General features: G+C 33.0%; 2 protein-coding genes across 4 annotated transcripts; one reads left to right on the forward strand and one right to left on the reverse strand.

The window, feature by feature from the left end:
• Positions 1 to 485: 485 nt before the first annotated feature.
• Positions 486 to 2,657, reverse strand: LOC132698167 (methyltransferase-like protein 17, mitochondrial). Of its 2 annotated transcripts, none has more exons than XM_060664096.1 (9): positions 2,519 to 2,657; positions 2,124 to 2,286; positions 1,671 to 2,070; positions 1,455 to 1,617; positions 1,236 to 1,379; positions 1,114 to 1,185; positions 921 to 1,062; positions 732 to 870; positions 486 to 674 (listed from the first exon to the last, which is right to left on the reverse strand). In XM_060664096.1, exons 2-9 carry the CDS (start codon positions 2,128 to 2,130, stop codon positions 563 to 565), a joined length of 1,179 nt encoding a protein of 392 aa, XP_060520079.1. In that variant the 5' UTR covers positions 2,131 to 2,286; positions 2,519 to 2,657; the 3' UTR covers positions 486 to 562. The 2 variants fall into 2 exon arrangements, with proteins under 2 accessions (XP_060520079.1, XP_060520078.1); XM_060664095.1 differs by lacking the exon at positions 2,519 to 2,657 and adding an exon at positions 2,342 to 2,437.
• On the forward strand, positions 2,651 to 12,481 carry LOC132698166 (solute carrier family 53 member 1-like). 2 transcript variants are annotated; one of them, XM_060664093.1, is made up of 11 exons: positions 2,651 to 2,838; positions 2,914 to 3,067; positions 3,545 to 3,801; positions 4,908 to 5,169; positions 7,456 to 7,612; positions 7,684 to 7,894; positions 8,863 to 9,010; positions 9,710 to 9,904; positions 10,770 to 10,939; positions 11,203 to 11,336; positions 12,128 to 12,481. In XM_060664093.1, exons 1-11 carry the CDS (start codon positions 2,770 to 2,772, stop codon positions 12,360 to 12,362), a joined length of 1,992 nt encoding a protein of 663 aa, XP_060520076.1. In that variant the 5' UTR covers positions 2,651 to 2,769; the 3' UTR covers positions 12,363 to 12,481. The 2 variants fall into 2 exon arrangements, with proteins under 2 accessions (XP_060520076.1, XP_060520077.1); XM_060664094.1 differs by having other exon boundaries at positions 2,711 to 2,838; positions 2,896 to 3,067.
• The last annotated feature ends 2,471 nt before the right edge of the window (positions 12,482 to 14,952 follow it).

A 14,952-nucleotide genomic window follows, 5' to 3' on the forward strand; every position in this document is an offset into this window, starting at 1 on the left:
GTGGTCAATTAAACTTAATTTGATTTCAATTTTGTCCCTTTTATGTTCGGGATTTGCTTTCTATTGATCTATTAAAATAATTGGCGTGATTTGAATATACTTTAGTTAATTTAACCCTGTAAATTAATTATGAAAATTATATGCGCTTGGTGTTTCATTGTGATTAGCGACATATCGATATTTATTTGAAAATAGAACAAATTTTTAAAAAATTAACTTGGATTCGTAATAATACAGCATGAGTTGCCACTATAGCTGACTTCTTTATAAGTGACGTTATCCTGACAGTCAATTATTTCAATTTATTTTAAAAAATCTAGTTTTTAAAAATATGACGCTATGTATATTTGCGAGCCATTTTTTTTTTCAACATAAACAACATTTTCTTCAATTTTTTTGTATGTTCGCAGTATATTAAAAAAAATAGCAACTGTATGTTTGTTCGTGCTGCATACTGATTCATATCAACACAAGAAAACACGAACTTCATTATGAATAAGAACTTTATTTCTGCTTATTTTTCTTAGTTGAGAAGTGAAGCACCAAATAGATTTCAAATTAGTTATTCTTTCGACACATCAATACTTTCTGTATCTTTTTCTTCATCATTGCAGGATAATGTAATGGGCAATAAATCTCCCCACTTAGACGATCTTGCGCAGTGGTAAGTTGTCCTAAAATTACAAATTGGAACCAAAATTCGATACAAAAAAAAATCTTGTTCTACACACTTTCCATGTCTGGCTTTAGTAAAAATTACTTCTTGCAGTTTTCCATCTGGCACACACATTCTACAAATTGTATGTCTAGGCTTTACGAGTACAGGCTTTACAATTCTCGGCCATTCTACATCGTTAGCATTCCGTTCACCTAATGAAAAGTCAACTTGGTGGTTTGTCATGAGAATTTCAAGTCAATACCTTTCTTTAAAACCACATAGGAGTACAATTCCTTTCGAGTACTAGAGGATGCTCCCACAGGCATAGAAACATAATTAACTTCAAAGTTACAGGGTGTTCCATCGCTTAGTACATATTTAGGACACACATTATCATGTGGACACTAAAAAAATACTGTCAACATCTTCAGTTAATCTGGCTTTCTAATACTTACAGGGCTAAATATGTGTCCCTTATTGCCTTCTTTTTTAATATGCAAGATAAAATCACGTGCCTCATTTACTACCTAAAACTCTTACATTAAACAGAAACTAGTGATTTTTTAATTTTAAATACTTTAAATCCTGCAGTGGTGCCTTGTTCAATTATCACCAAATACTGGTGTGTTTTATTCCACAGATTTAAAACCGTTTCTAACCTAGCACTTGTAGATGGCAATTCAAGTAATGAATAAGCAGAAACTACCAAATCATAGCTGGCCTAAAAATGTTCATTAACATAAACACTAACATTGAATAAAATATCCAGTAGCAGAAAAAATATAAAAATACATACACTCGATGCAGGCAGGAACTGCCTAAAAAAAACTCCTTTTAGAGATATGGGTGCAGTTTTTCTGCCACCTTTTAGTAGCAATTCCGCTAAATCATTCATATCCCTGGAGATGTCAACGTGAAAATACTCGAAAATATATTTTTTCCAATATCTACTTGCTGCCCTAAGACAGTAATACAGTAACACTCTAAAACTATCTATAGCTTTGGATTTTACCATGTTACAGTTCCAACTCCAGAGCCAAAATCAAATAAACTCCTGGGATTAAACTCTGGATCTCTATCAGCTATGTCGCCAAAAATCTTAGTCAAAACCGAGTATTCTGCAGCTGACCTCCCAATAAGATACACTAAGGACAGAAATGCATCATACTTGACTGCTTTCCAGTTGTTAATTTTACACCTTAAAATATTTGATACTTTGTTATTGACCATTTGACGAAATCTATGTTCATCATTTTCATCTTTTATTGGGACTTGCTTGTGTTTGAACAATACTTTCTGATGCGCCAGTCGAGTTGCCTCTTTAATATCCTGCTCTTCCATTGGAGGAATCTTTAACTTTAAGTGTTTTTGCAAATCCAGGCTTGCTTCGACTAATGATTTTACAGGATAATCTAAAACAACAACAAATGTAGCTGCATAATTGCATTGGAAAGCAAAGACCTACCCTCCATAACATTCAGAACCGCTTTAACAAAAGATTCTGGAATGTGAACGGTTCTGGTTTTCGAAACGCCAGGATGCCTTCGTGGTTTAAACACCAAATTAGTAATATCGTTTAATACGTTTTCGTCTAAGGCGACCTTCGGTTTGGTCGAATATTTAGGGTACTGAAACATATATCAGAGCAAATAGAATAACAAATACATATGAAAAACAGCATACAGTTTTTAAACAAAGGGCACAAGTGCGCCTAATGGAACTCAAAAACATTGTTTCTAGAGAGAATTTCAAGGAACTTGAATAACCAAATTTTTTAGGTTAACTTCACAGAATGTAGATTGAAATAAATTACTATACATCTAATGCGCCATTAAACAACATTAACTTATTTTTTATTACCTCAAATATTCTTTTTAGTGTTTGTTATCTTAACAATTTTGCAGTTTTAATGATTACTTGCGAAAAATACATATTGTTTTCTGCAAACCGAAATTAATTTTCAATTCCATAGTCCACGTCCGAAACAGCTGAAAAAACGACGCCCATTTTCACATGGACGTCATAAAGTTTTGACGTCTATGTGTTTATAGCTTTGAATGTAATTTATAGAGAAAGTTGAGCAAGACATTAAGCAAACAGAAAAATTTACAATGAAGTTTGCTGAACATCTTTCAGCGCATATTACTCCGGAATGGAGAAAACAATATATAAATTACGAGGTAATTAAAAATTTTAATCTTTGGAAATCCTAATTGTAATAATGAAATACTTGCTAGTATAAAAAATATTTGTAGGAAATGAAATCCATGTTATACGCGGCTGTGGAACAAGCGCCTTCGGCAGAAGTTGTAGAACCCGATATTTTAACGCGTTATTTTGCAAAATTCGATGAGCAGTTTTTTACCTATTGCGACAAGGAGTTGACTAAAATAAATACATTTTATTCCGGTACGTAGTTATTATCACATATATTTCAATAATTATATAAAATTAAACTGCATCCTAATTTTTCCAATTTTTAAAAACAGAATCCGAAGGACAATAACTGTTAGACTAAATTTGTTTTTTACAGCTCAGTTAAGTTTTTATTAATTTTTAAAAGATCAACGGTCCGTAGAGACTTTATTTTCAAAAAAATTATATTGTACCTTACGTATACATTTGTTTTCATAGAATTTATATATAAATAGTGTAGCGGGGTTTGATGGAAAACACAACACGTCACACTCCACATTCATATTTAATCAAATTTATGTCTGGAAACAAAACAAAACGGTATATGATGAAGAATCAGTAACACAAACACTTTTTGTTATTAAAATTTCAAAATCATTTGCTAATATAAATTAATTTAGTAATATTATTATAATAGGATGACAATCATACATATCTTATATTCATCTTACATACATATATTTATTACAGAAAAGTTGGCGGAAGCGACGAGAAAATTTGCGAATTTAAAAAGCGAATTGAGTGAAGCACAGGAGGTCGAATTTGAAGGAAAGAGCAATAAAAAGTCAATAAAAAATAACATTTTAAGAAAGAGAAACGTTCCTGCAAGAAAAATGCAAGAGCTCAAACTTGCTTTCAGCGAATTTTACTTGAGTCTAATTTTGTTGCAGAATTATCAGAATTTGAATTTTACCGGCTTTCGGAAAATATTGAAAAAGCACGATAAAGTGAGTAGAAAGCGTAATAAATAAATAAACACACCAGGTAAAATATAGAGTTCATGGTCAAGTAAAAACGGTGATTCATAACGGCGCAAATTTTTAAAGTTAACCCCAAAGACCTTCTCGAACCTGCCGCAAACTTTACTAAAAAAAAGTCCCCATTGCTCAACAATGCTATTCCTACCAAAATATACAAACGTCGTAAGTTTAGATATATTAAGCTAATGACTGTTTCAAAACCTATTAAGGGCGAATGAATGCAAATTCATAAAAAAAAACTTTTGAACCTCAGTAATAGAATGTAGATGAAAAATGTAAAGTGTAAAATTTGTTATTGACGTTGACTCATAAAATGAGATGAGACTCACTGAATATACATTAAAAAATAAACTAGGGTTAATTAAATTTAAAATTACTTGAAATATTGAAGTTATATGATGTGAGAGACTTATGAGATACTCTGTATAATGTATTCTATACAATACACATGTAATATACCTAGAGTGTATTTTTGCAAAAATATAATATACAAATATGAGTAGATTTCTGTGTTACACAACTGTTAATGTTTTCGTTAGTTACTTTGTTATCAATATCAGTTGAATGTTAAAAAACTAACTGAAAGAATATGAAGAGCTTAATTACCCATATCTATGGATTAAAAAAGACAAAAATACTACTGTTACTTACCTACCATCACAAATTTGTGCGAATCTAACTCAGCAGTCTATTGTTTTTAAAATTTAAAAACATTCAAATTCAAAAAATTCAATTACATTGGTTACATTTAGGGTTTTGGAAATCATCATTATTGTAAAAATAATTATAAAAAAACCAGGAAGCTTACATTTATTTAGACGTGGTCAATTGGATGGTCAATTAAGACGTGGTCAATTGACCTGTCAATATTGACTGCTCAATTGAGAAGTGGTCGATTGACCAGTCCCAACACTATTTATATTTGTACCTCACGATACTGTGGTGTGTACAAAATGCTTTATAGGTATTTATTTGTCTTTTTTTCCCGATGGGGTGGAAAACTCTTCTAATTATCAGAATTCGAGTTCAGATTAAGTCACTAATTAATGTGAAATAATCCATATTCGTTACAGTTACTCTCATTTGATGTTGGTATGCGATGGAGGATAGAGAACGTAGAGAACTCCCATTTTTATATAAACAAAGATATCGACAGGTTGATAAGAGAAACCGAAGCTACCTTCACTCAAGACTTGGAGGGCGGCGATAGACAACGGGCCATGAAACGGTTGAGGGTGCCGCCACTGGGCGAGCAGCAGAGCCCCTGGACCACTTTCAAAGTGGGTCTCTTTTCCGGGGCATTTATGGTTTTACTTATTGCTGTCGTATTATCGGGTGAGTTAGGAAAATTTCATTTAGTTATTGTATGATTTAGAATGCTACGAGTAAAAAGTCACACGAACGCTCGTTTCCGAAAATATTACATTTACAGAGCCTCTTATTTTCTCACTTGGCAACTTTTCATAGAACTGCTGCAATTTATATTTCGTGCGTGTGCATAGACAAAGCTGATGCAATTTTTATTGCGTTGCTCAATTGTGTGCGAACGCAATTCTCTAGCAACTTCTAGGTGGCCAACATTCAGAAATGTCACTAAAATAAAGACATGCACAGAATAGAAATATTACTCGGGGCCGATCGATTCCCGTTGTTTTCGCACTCTTTGTGTTTTTGATTGCTAATAAAAGGTCCTCGCATCAAATTGATTTTTTGATCATTTTTCTACTACATTTTGATATACGCAGAAAAATTCTGAGGAAGGGGTCAATTACAACTTCTGAGAAATATCAAAAAATAGGCGTATAACTACGAATAAAATGAGTATAGCCATTTAATATAAATGTCATTGAACACCCAACACAAACGCAGATGTTGATTATACCAACTCTCACCATTAATCAAAGTTGCGTGTCGATGATATATCTTTTAAATATATAAACTTCCGGAAATATCAGAGGCCACATCAAGGTCAAGTCTGTAGTTCCAGCGGACATATTCTCTAGGATTTTTTATGACTAACAGAATCATCAATTTTTGGCATCCAATAACATCAAACTTATGGAAAATTATAAAAGAGACCAATTCCATTTTTTTTATCGTCGAAGTAACCAGCTTTAGACTTTTTAAATACACATTTTTATCATTTATTTTTAATCATTATATCAACTAAGCTCCACTAACTAATTATATTGACGTTTTAGGCCATCCAAACTGATTGGCGCTTTCCACATACATCGAGAACTTGAACTCTTATAGAAAAGATAACGCTTAATCAATCAATTTCTTCCCTGCACTATCTCGATCCTTTGGAAATCAAAACTTGCGTAAAAATTCATAATTTATAGTTAATTCCACATCAGCGTTATGACTTATTTTTAGCGATAAATCCTACTAATGCTAATAGCACTAATACTGTACACTAACAATGTACAATGGATTCTTCCAAGATACGTGAATGCAGGGTTCGGATTGATTGAGTTATGACTATTGTTTTTCTAAATTTTATATAAATCAAAAGAATCAGAAACTTTATCAGCGAAAAAAGTGCATCCGTCTTTTCGTACTAATGTATTAATAAATATAGTCATTAGATTTTTGTAAATTTTTAATTATTTATTCATTTCTGGTCAAGATAATTATGGGAATATTTTTTAAGCATTTTATAGTCTTGTTTTACTCTTTTTTTTTTCATAGAAAATTCCACAAGCTACTGTAATTCCATTTACTAAACTTCTGGATTCCTCCTGCACCGGTGGTTGTTGAGTCGAACTCACTGACGTTTCGCCAATCATTCGGCTGGCTTCTTCAGAGTTTAACTGAAACTGGCTCGCATTTTACTCTGTACCTGATTATATATTGTTTGAGGATGGCGGAACTAGACGATGGGCATAAACATCGTCTGGTTCCCATAATGGTGAAAGGTAAAGACCTCAGTCGCGGTTAAGATTATATGGTTGCTTACAGATTTCTATAGATTCTCGGATTTTTCATTTGTAGAAAAATTGATTACATGGAAGAATTGTTGTTTCATCGAATAAAATTTTACGTCCGGATTCGTGATTGTGTTCGGCAACAGCTGATGAGTTTATTTGTCTTAGTCGTAAGGCTCTTTGGTGTTCTTTGAGCCTAGTTGATATTTTTTGTCCGGTCTCTCCATTGTATCCTTTGCCGCATGTGCATGGAATGCTGTAAAGTCCTGGCATCTCAAATGGAATTTTGATATGTAGTCAGTGATGCTTTTTATGTAAGGAAGGATAACATTATCAGAAGTGGGGTTGTTTTCGGATTCATTGCTTTTAGAAGGTCGTGGTGAAGTGTATTTTGATAGAACACTTAATATCTTTAATGTGGAAATTATTAGAGAAAAGAGCAGAAGTGAGGTGTTTTAATTCTGGGTTCAGTGACCCATACAATCGTCACCGCGACTCATTTAGCCCCGCCCCCTCAAGCAATATGTAGGCAGGTACAGAGTAGACTGCGAACCAGTGTCAGTTACGCCTCGAAGAAGAAGTTCGATTCAACGGCGCAGGAGGAATCCAGAACTTTCATAGCTGGCCTTACTCGACAGTTTATTAATGTCACCATTTTTCCTACTTTGTACATAGGGTGTGTCGGTTTCAGGTGTTTTCCGAGGTCACAAAGACGATTGGCGAATAATCACAAGGTTGTACCGCGGACCGTTTCTAATTATTGAATTTCTTTTCCTCTGGGGTATTAACATTTACGGCTGGCGTTCATCCGGCGTGAATCACGTGCTGATATTCGAGATGGACCCCAGGTACATTGCAACTTCGTCATCCACCGCGTAATTCGCCTACAATAAAATAGCTTCCTTTTCTTAAATTAAAGAAACCACCTATCGGAACAGCACATAATTGAGATGGCGTCCATCTTTGGCGTGATGTGGAGCGTGTCAGTGCTCTCGTTTTTGTACTCCGATCAACTCGGGGTACCCGCTTACGTCCACCCGTTGGTACTGATCGTACTAATGGTGTTATTCATTCTCAATCCAACCAAAACGTTTCGTCACGAGGCGAGATTTTGGGCGCTCAGAGTTTTGGTGTGTAGGCGTTGACGCATGCTATAAGCTTTGTATAAATTCTATTGTGGCCAATAGGTATTTTTGATTTTTTTTTCTGTATATTTTTATTTCGTTTGTTTTCGTTTTTGTCGTTGGTGTGTTTTATAACGGGCTGCTGGCCAATACTTTGGAGTAGTGCCGGATGAATCTTCTATAATAGTTAAACCTTATGGTCGAAATGAGGTAAAAAGAGAAAGTTTATTTAAAAGGAGATTGCTATCTATATTTTAACGTTCAATATTTTTTTTATATTATAGACAAATAAATATAATTTTAACGAGGTCATTATATTGTAAAGAATTTTTCATCTGTTGAATCTGGAATATTACGCAAATTTACGATTGAGAATGAATCATTGTTATCTGTGAGTAATGATTGATGGTGATATTTTTGTATAGAACAATAAGGTTATGCCACTTCTGAATTGATACAGAAGCTAGTCTCCCTTTGCAGTACAATGAATGTACGGACCCATTTCTTTACTGTCATAAATTTGTTTCTTTGGATATCGAAGCGGCTATTCCAACCTATTGCTCAACAGTTAAAAAATTTAATGTGGACTTTTCCGAACTTGTGTTTGTTTGTTTTTTGGTGCAATGTTCGGATTCTAACATTTCCAACAACTAACAATATAATCCCTTTATCTGTTATTTTAAGTAAATTGCTTAATTTAATGATTGAATCAAGTAATAAATTTGTAGTAATAAGTAATGTATTTATTTTCATTCCCGTCAAGAAATTCGTTGATTTGTAATACTAAATATGTAACTGGAAAAAATTGGATATTTTGAAAATATTTTTCAACTTAAAATGGGCAGTTTCCTTATCGTTTACCCAAAAGAAATCGACGAATACTGCGGTGGTGCATCCTGTATACGTTTCCAATGCAAAGCAAGCAAAATAAGCAAAACAATTGTCAGAAGGATGAATTTTCGTTTTTATTTCAGGGCAAAGTGTTTTTGGCGCCATTTTTCTACGTAAACTTTGCGGACTTTTGGTTGGCCGACCAGTTAAATAGTTTGGTAACACTCTTTACCGACATGCAGTATTTTGTGTGTTTTTACGCTACCAACTCCAGCTGGTACGAAGGCACAGGTGACGTGTGTTTGCTTCTACTCAATACAAATTTTATAAATGATAATTGCACCGCCTTTTTAAGTAAACCTGCGACGAAATGAATTTGGCGATAAAATAGTAGCAAGTATCTATTCTCTCGTCTATAGAGATGTGTTGGTCTAAGGTTTTTATTATATTTGTTTTGTTCCAGCCGTCGCCAGAAACCGGTTTGGAACTGTTAATTACGGTCACTCGACTGATTTTTGTCAGGCAAAAAACTTTCATCGTATCAACAAATCAGTTGAGTAACAGGAATCTACAGTTCCAAACCGGTTTCTGGTCAGCGGGTTAAGAGTTGTCAACCTCTTTTAAATTCTCACAATTTTATTGTTTGGAGTCCGGGAAGTATTCTTTGTAAAACATGTTTATATTGTTGGCTGAAGTTGAGATTTTTCATTAAAATGACAATGGTATAAATATTATAATAATAACGAAACCAAAAACACATAAATTTAGGAAATTTTAGGTCATTGAACTCTCATATTACTACTATTAAATGACGGGTTAATTTTAAGCAAATCCTAAACTAGTTCTCTTTTCCTCCAAAACTACTACGATTAAAAATTTTATCTTGCCACATTTTTATATAAGCCAACAATGAAAGTGGCTTATTTATTTCGTTCGCACGATTACTAAATGCGACGTATTTTTACTCGAAAGTTACTGTTGACGTTTCAGATGCCAATTATTGCGTGGAAAAGTACCTTTTCCTTCGAGCCTTTATGGCGTGTTTGCCTCCATGGTTTAGGTTTGCGCAGTGCATAAGGAGGTACCGGGACACCAAAGAAACTTTCCCGCACATCATCAACGCCGCAAAGTATGCGACGTCATTTTTCGTCGTTATCTTCTCGTCATTGTATAAAAGCGTATTATGTAAGTCCAACCTCCGAACATCGACAGTATAAAAAGCTACTCGAGAGAGGAAAAATACTTTGAAGCGATGTTGTTGATAAAGCTCTATAACTCAAAAATAGTTCTAGTTATGCAGTTAATCGAGTTATTCTTATTATTTCTATTTTAAATGATACTTCATTACTTAAATTTCGTTGCGGCATTTGCTGTCATTATCACATACATAAAGGGTCTATTTAATGACAAACAAGATTTATATCACAGTTAACCAAGGGTTGCTGATGTCAGTAGTGTGTTTTGTTGCTTCAACACCCTCCGTCGCCGGGAGGTGTCTTGAGATAACATAATTACAGATTTCTAATTCGATTTTTTTAGATTTATTTTCGATGCTTATCTTCAGATCGTAGCACAGGTTAAAAAAAATTTCAGATTCATAACTGGAATATATTTTCGCTCTTGATCTACAGATGCAACAAAAATATACTACTGATGTCTAGTTAATATAATTAATTAATTAATTAATTAAACAATATTATACTGAGTGTATTTCATAGTGCGCCATGACTTCATATTATATTAATTTTCTTTAAATATATCCGATTACTAAATGTTATATTTTGGTCAGGGTGTCCACTTCATGGACTTACAATGCGTTCTTTAAGTAAAGTTAACCCAAGTACTTTTTTCACACGCTTTATATGTAACTCAAAAACTGTTGGATTTTGAAAAATGTACTGTATGAAAATGCTTTCTGTTACCGCGTGCTCAGGCGGAGTAGGATCATAGAGCGACGCAAAAAAAGGCAACGGTTAGACTGTCCCTTATTACTCTGCTTATAGCTTCACAGTCCACCGAAGGTGCGCGTGATAATTATTTTTTATTGTAGACGATTCACAAAAATCTACGTCGTCGCCATTTCTTTACTTGTGGATAGCCTCTGCTGTAATCAGTTCATTTTACGCGTACATGTGGGATATCAAATTCGATTGGGGTTTGTTCGATGGAAAGGCTGGCGATAATAGATTTTTAAGGGAGGAAATTGTGTATTCTACAACAGTAAGTACTACAAGGCGAAAAATTAGTGCTTGAGAATTTAACCAGGTTCATCTGGTGGAAGCACTATTTCGGATTAATTATTATAGAATAAAATTTTTCAGGCATTGAACATTTTTTAAGTCTTTAAATTAGTAAAAATAATCGTTTATGAGATAACTTTTATGGAAAAATTTCACTTCTTCTTATTTATACCAAATATCTTGTAATTTATATATCTTTTAGCTTTAGACAGCTAACATTATCTAATATAATTTTCCTTGTAGGGTTGTTACTATTTTGCAATAGTCGAAGACTTTGTTCTTCGTTTCGGCTGGGCAGTGCTTATTGGATTGACCGAAACTGGTTTCGTGATGGAGAATTCCGTGGTCTGCTTTTTATCTGTTCTCGAAGTGTTTCGGTAAGCCCTCTATGCTTTAAAATATTACGAAATAACCGAGAGGTAAAGCAAGTGTACACCATTAATTTCTTTTATTTTTGTAATTCTTTAGAATACCTCTGGAATTTTTCTGAAATTCTTCGACATTACTATTTAATTCTTTGAACTTCTTCTGTAATTAGTTGTAATTCCTTCGTACTGTACACCATGACTCATCTGCCGAATTCTAATTGTTTGTAATACTTCTAATCGAGAAATTAAAAGTAATATTTTAACTCATTCTATAGCAAACTTGGATAACATTGGATAAAGAGATTTATAACAACGAAATTCATCTTTTTGGTGCAGCATAACTAGAAAGTTGGGGTACAAGGAGGGACAATTACTAATTTGCATATTAATAATTTACGTAAATAAATCAGGCCAATTTGAAGCGAAAACTTTCATTAACTCTTTAGTTGTAAACTTTAAACTGTAAAAAAAAAATTACTTACTTCTAAATTTGAGTATTAAATTTATGGAAATGTTTAGTAGTTTTATTTTACATTTACTGATTACGTAATACTATCATAGTTTCAGTTTTTCTACAAATATGTTTTTGTCAGCGTTTGAAATTTTTAAATTCCAGCGCACATTTCCCACATTTAGTTGTTTGGAATTTCTAGCCCTTTGGCTTAAAACAGGTAGCGATGAATTTGGCATCTGCCCTACGCTACGCCACTGTTAAATTATCGTCAGCTTATTCCTTAACGACATATTCCTCCTCGAGTTACGTCGATAGATTGATGTTAATCAGACGTTTATTTTCCCAGGAGGTTCGTTTGGAACTTTTTCCGTTTGGAAAATGAACATTTGAATAACTGCGGCAAATTCAGGGCCGTTCGAGATATTTCCGTGGCTCCCCTGGATACTTCCGACCAGATGCTCATTGTTAGAATGATGGACGAGGAAAACGGAGTAATTAACAGAAGGAAAAAAAAGAGCAAGAGAAAAGAGGATCACCGAGTATTGCTAGAAGGAGAATCCACGGACGATATGGATAATTAGACCCTTGTTGTGAACGCATTCGGTTATTTTTAAAACTCTAGTATATACATTTGTTATGAAATAATTTTACTCGTTTAAATATTCCTTAATTATACTTTCTGTCCAACAATAAACATTATTTTTGCTAAAGTAATTTTTTGAATTTATTTTGAAATAATTTTACTTGCTTCTCCATGCATGAAATGTAGTCACTGTTTTCAGCATTTCTGTAAAAAGGAGAACTGTAGAAAAAATCTGAGTACCCACTGCATTTAACTCAAAAAAATGTCCCTATAATTTGTTTATGCGAGTTAGAAATTTTCATAAAGAAGTTATTTTTAAAACAGGCAAAAATATTTTCATCATTAAATGTTCATTAAAAATCGTATGACACGTATATCCATTTTGCTCATTCTAGTTAGAATATTTTGGGTTAACATTTTTATCTCGTTATAGCATTGCTTTAGAGTTTATTTTTTATTTGGAAACGGTAAGCATTTTGAAGAAATTGAGACAAAAATTTCTAAGTAAAATATAGAATAAAAGAAATATTTTTTATGTCATTGCTTTAGTTTATCCTTAAATGTAATTCATTCTAATCTGCTCTAATTTCATCTAATTAAGTCTAATTCGATCGCTTCAACTTTTTTTAAAAAAGATAAAAAATTGGCAGAACGTGTGTTTCTATCCGAATATTTTATTGTTCAATTTTAGTTCCTAAGTTAGTGGGCTACTCATAAAAAAATACAACTAAAGATGTATGCTTTCTAATTGAAATACCTCTTTTATGTTTCATATTTTTGAAAAGTTCATTTTCATCAAAAAAAGACAATAATAATAAAAATAGGCAGTATTTGGTTTTTTGACATGACAATTAAGAATTTTTGAGAAATATTGACTTACCTTTTAAAGACATTTCATCTTATTGTTAACGTAAAAATTGAATGTTGTCAGCCTATGCTAAAGTTAAAGTCCATTACTTTTAGAAAATGCAATGTGTACCACTACTTTCACATATATCTTATAACCAGAGTTACACGTGTCGTTAACATTAAAAAAGTAACAAACACATTATTAAGATAATGGACGGCTTTCAAGACTAACTTAACAATAAAATAACTGCCTCAGCACCTAATAACTCAGCATCTAACAACTACTGACTATAGATCCTCTCACTGAAAGAGCTGAAGTAAATAAAAAAAAATTTATATAAACATAAAATATACTCACCAAGTTATGAGGGTCGGTTCGGCTTTTAAGAAGATAAGACCACACAAACTACTATCATAAACATAAAAAACTTCATTATTTAGAAACTGATAATAATGAAATATTAAAGTCATTCAGAGAGACATGTGGCCGCTCCTTTCTTTCTTGATGGAATAAAAACTAGTCCAAAATATATTAGGTAAGCTATCATTATTTGCATATGATATAGTTCTGATATTTATCGGTTGAGTGGTTCCGCATCTGAATGTGCAAAGGAAAATGTACTGCTTCAGTGATGAGAATGACCGAGCGTTGAATATGATTAAAACAGAGGAGTATTTTTATAACCTGAGACAGTCACAGTAAATTAATAAAATTCCTGGGCATAAATTTAGATTTTAACCGATCTTGGGAAAATCGTATCTTAAGTACTCTTTTTTGTTGTGGAAACTGAGAAATTCTGTAAATAGAGAGGTTTTGTAGTCCATTTATTATGCAGATGTTAATTCCACACTATCATATGCTATGGTCGCTTAAAGTGAGAGTGTGCACATTGGAGAGTGCTCAAAAAAAATCATAAGCACCGTAATAGTAAATTATGCAACGGCATTTAAATCACGAGTTTATTTACAACGAGCGGAGCGAGTGTAATAAACGAGTGACTTAAAAAGTTTACCAAACACGTGTTGCTTACTACTTTTTCTACAACCGTTAGTTATTGGGTAGATAATTGCTAAACAACACGAATACATTCACTGACATGACCGTCAGAATTGACAAACGTCAATATTCAAGCTCCGAAAACATCCGATTGCTCCCAAACCCGTGTGGTAAAATCCCGGAAATGTCCGAAGTCGCTCGGATCCGTGGAAAAAGAAACTGACGTGGAAAAGTGACGCTTCCCGCATGTTTGATCTGTGTGTAATTAGGAGTAGAAAAGGTCTTTTTAGGAACCCTTGCTTTAATTATAAGTTTTATTGGATGTTTATATAAGATAAAATTTACAGAACTTTTTAAAGTGAGCTAAAGTTTTGAGTTATACAAGTTGCGAGTTCCGCAGCATGGGCTGAGTCGAATCATGAAAACTAGTTATGAACTGCCTATTTAAATTTATAATCACTTACCAGACTCTATTAGATTTATTACCAATAATAGCAAATTTATAAACTTAATAATAAAAGTATTATTTAGTAAAGCACAATGCACCTTGGAGTAGTTTGGGTGAAGGAAATTTTACCATATTTTTTATTTTGTATATTGTATTTTGTTGTAGGTACTTTTTGAACACCTTATGTACCTTTTTTGGTTGCCAATATTGTTAATTATGAACTGGATTAAATAAATAAATTTGTAATTTTTTATTCTCGTAAGAAACCATATGCGTAATTTGAATAACCAATTA

Source organism: Cylas formicarius, unplaced genomic scaffold, assembly GCF_029955315.1.
Source record: "Cylas formicarius isolate icCylForm1 unplaced genomic scaffold, icCylForm1.1 PGA_scaffold_2__14_contigs__length_35257938, whole genome shotgun sequence".
NCBI lineage: Eukaryota > Metazoa > Arthropoda > Insecta > Coleoptera > Brentidae > Cylas > Cylas formicarius.

Excerpts from the sequence above, each read along its gene's own strand:
- LOC132698167 (XM_060664095.1), bottom strand. The coding sequence starts at position 2,389 with ATGTTTTTGAGTTCCATTAGGCGCACTTGTGCCCTTTGTTTAAAAACT. Across the intron at positions 2,287-2,341 it reads GTGCCCTTTGTTTAAAAACT|TACCCTAAATATTCGACCAA; the intron begins GTATGCTGTTTT and ends TATATGTTTCAG. Across the intron at positions 2,071-2,123 it reads GGTTCTGAATGTTATGGAGG|ATTATCCTGTAAAATCATTA; the intron begins GTAGGTCTTTGC and ends TTGTTGTTTTAG.
- LOC132698166 (XM_060664093.1), top strand. The coding sequence starts at position 2,770 with ATGAAGTTTGCTGAACATCTTTCAGCGCATATTACTCCGGAATGGAGA. Across the intron at positions 9,011-9,709 it reads CAGCTGGTACGAAGGCACAG|ATGCCAATTATTGCGTGGAA; the intron begins GTGACGTGTGTT and ends TTGACGTTTCAG. Across the intron at positions 9,905-10,769 it reads ATTGTATAAAAGCGTATTAT|ACGATTCACAAAAATCTACG; the intron begins GTAAGTCCAACC and ends TTTTTATTGTAG.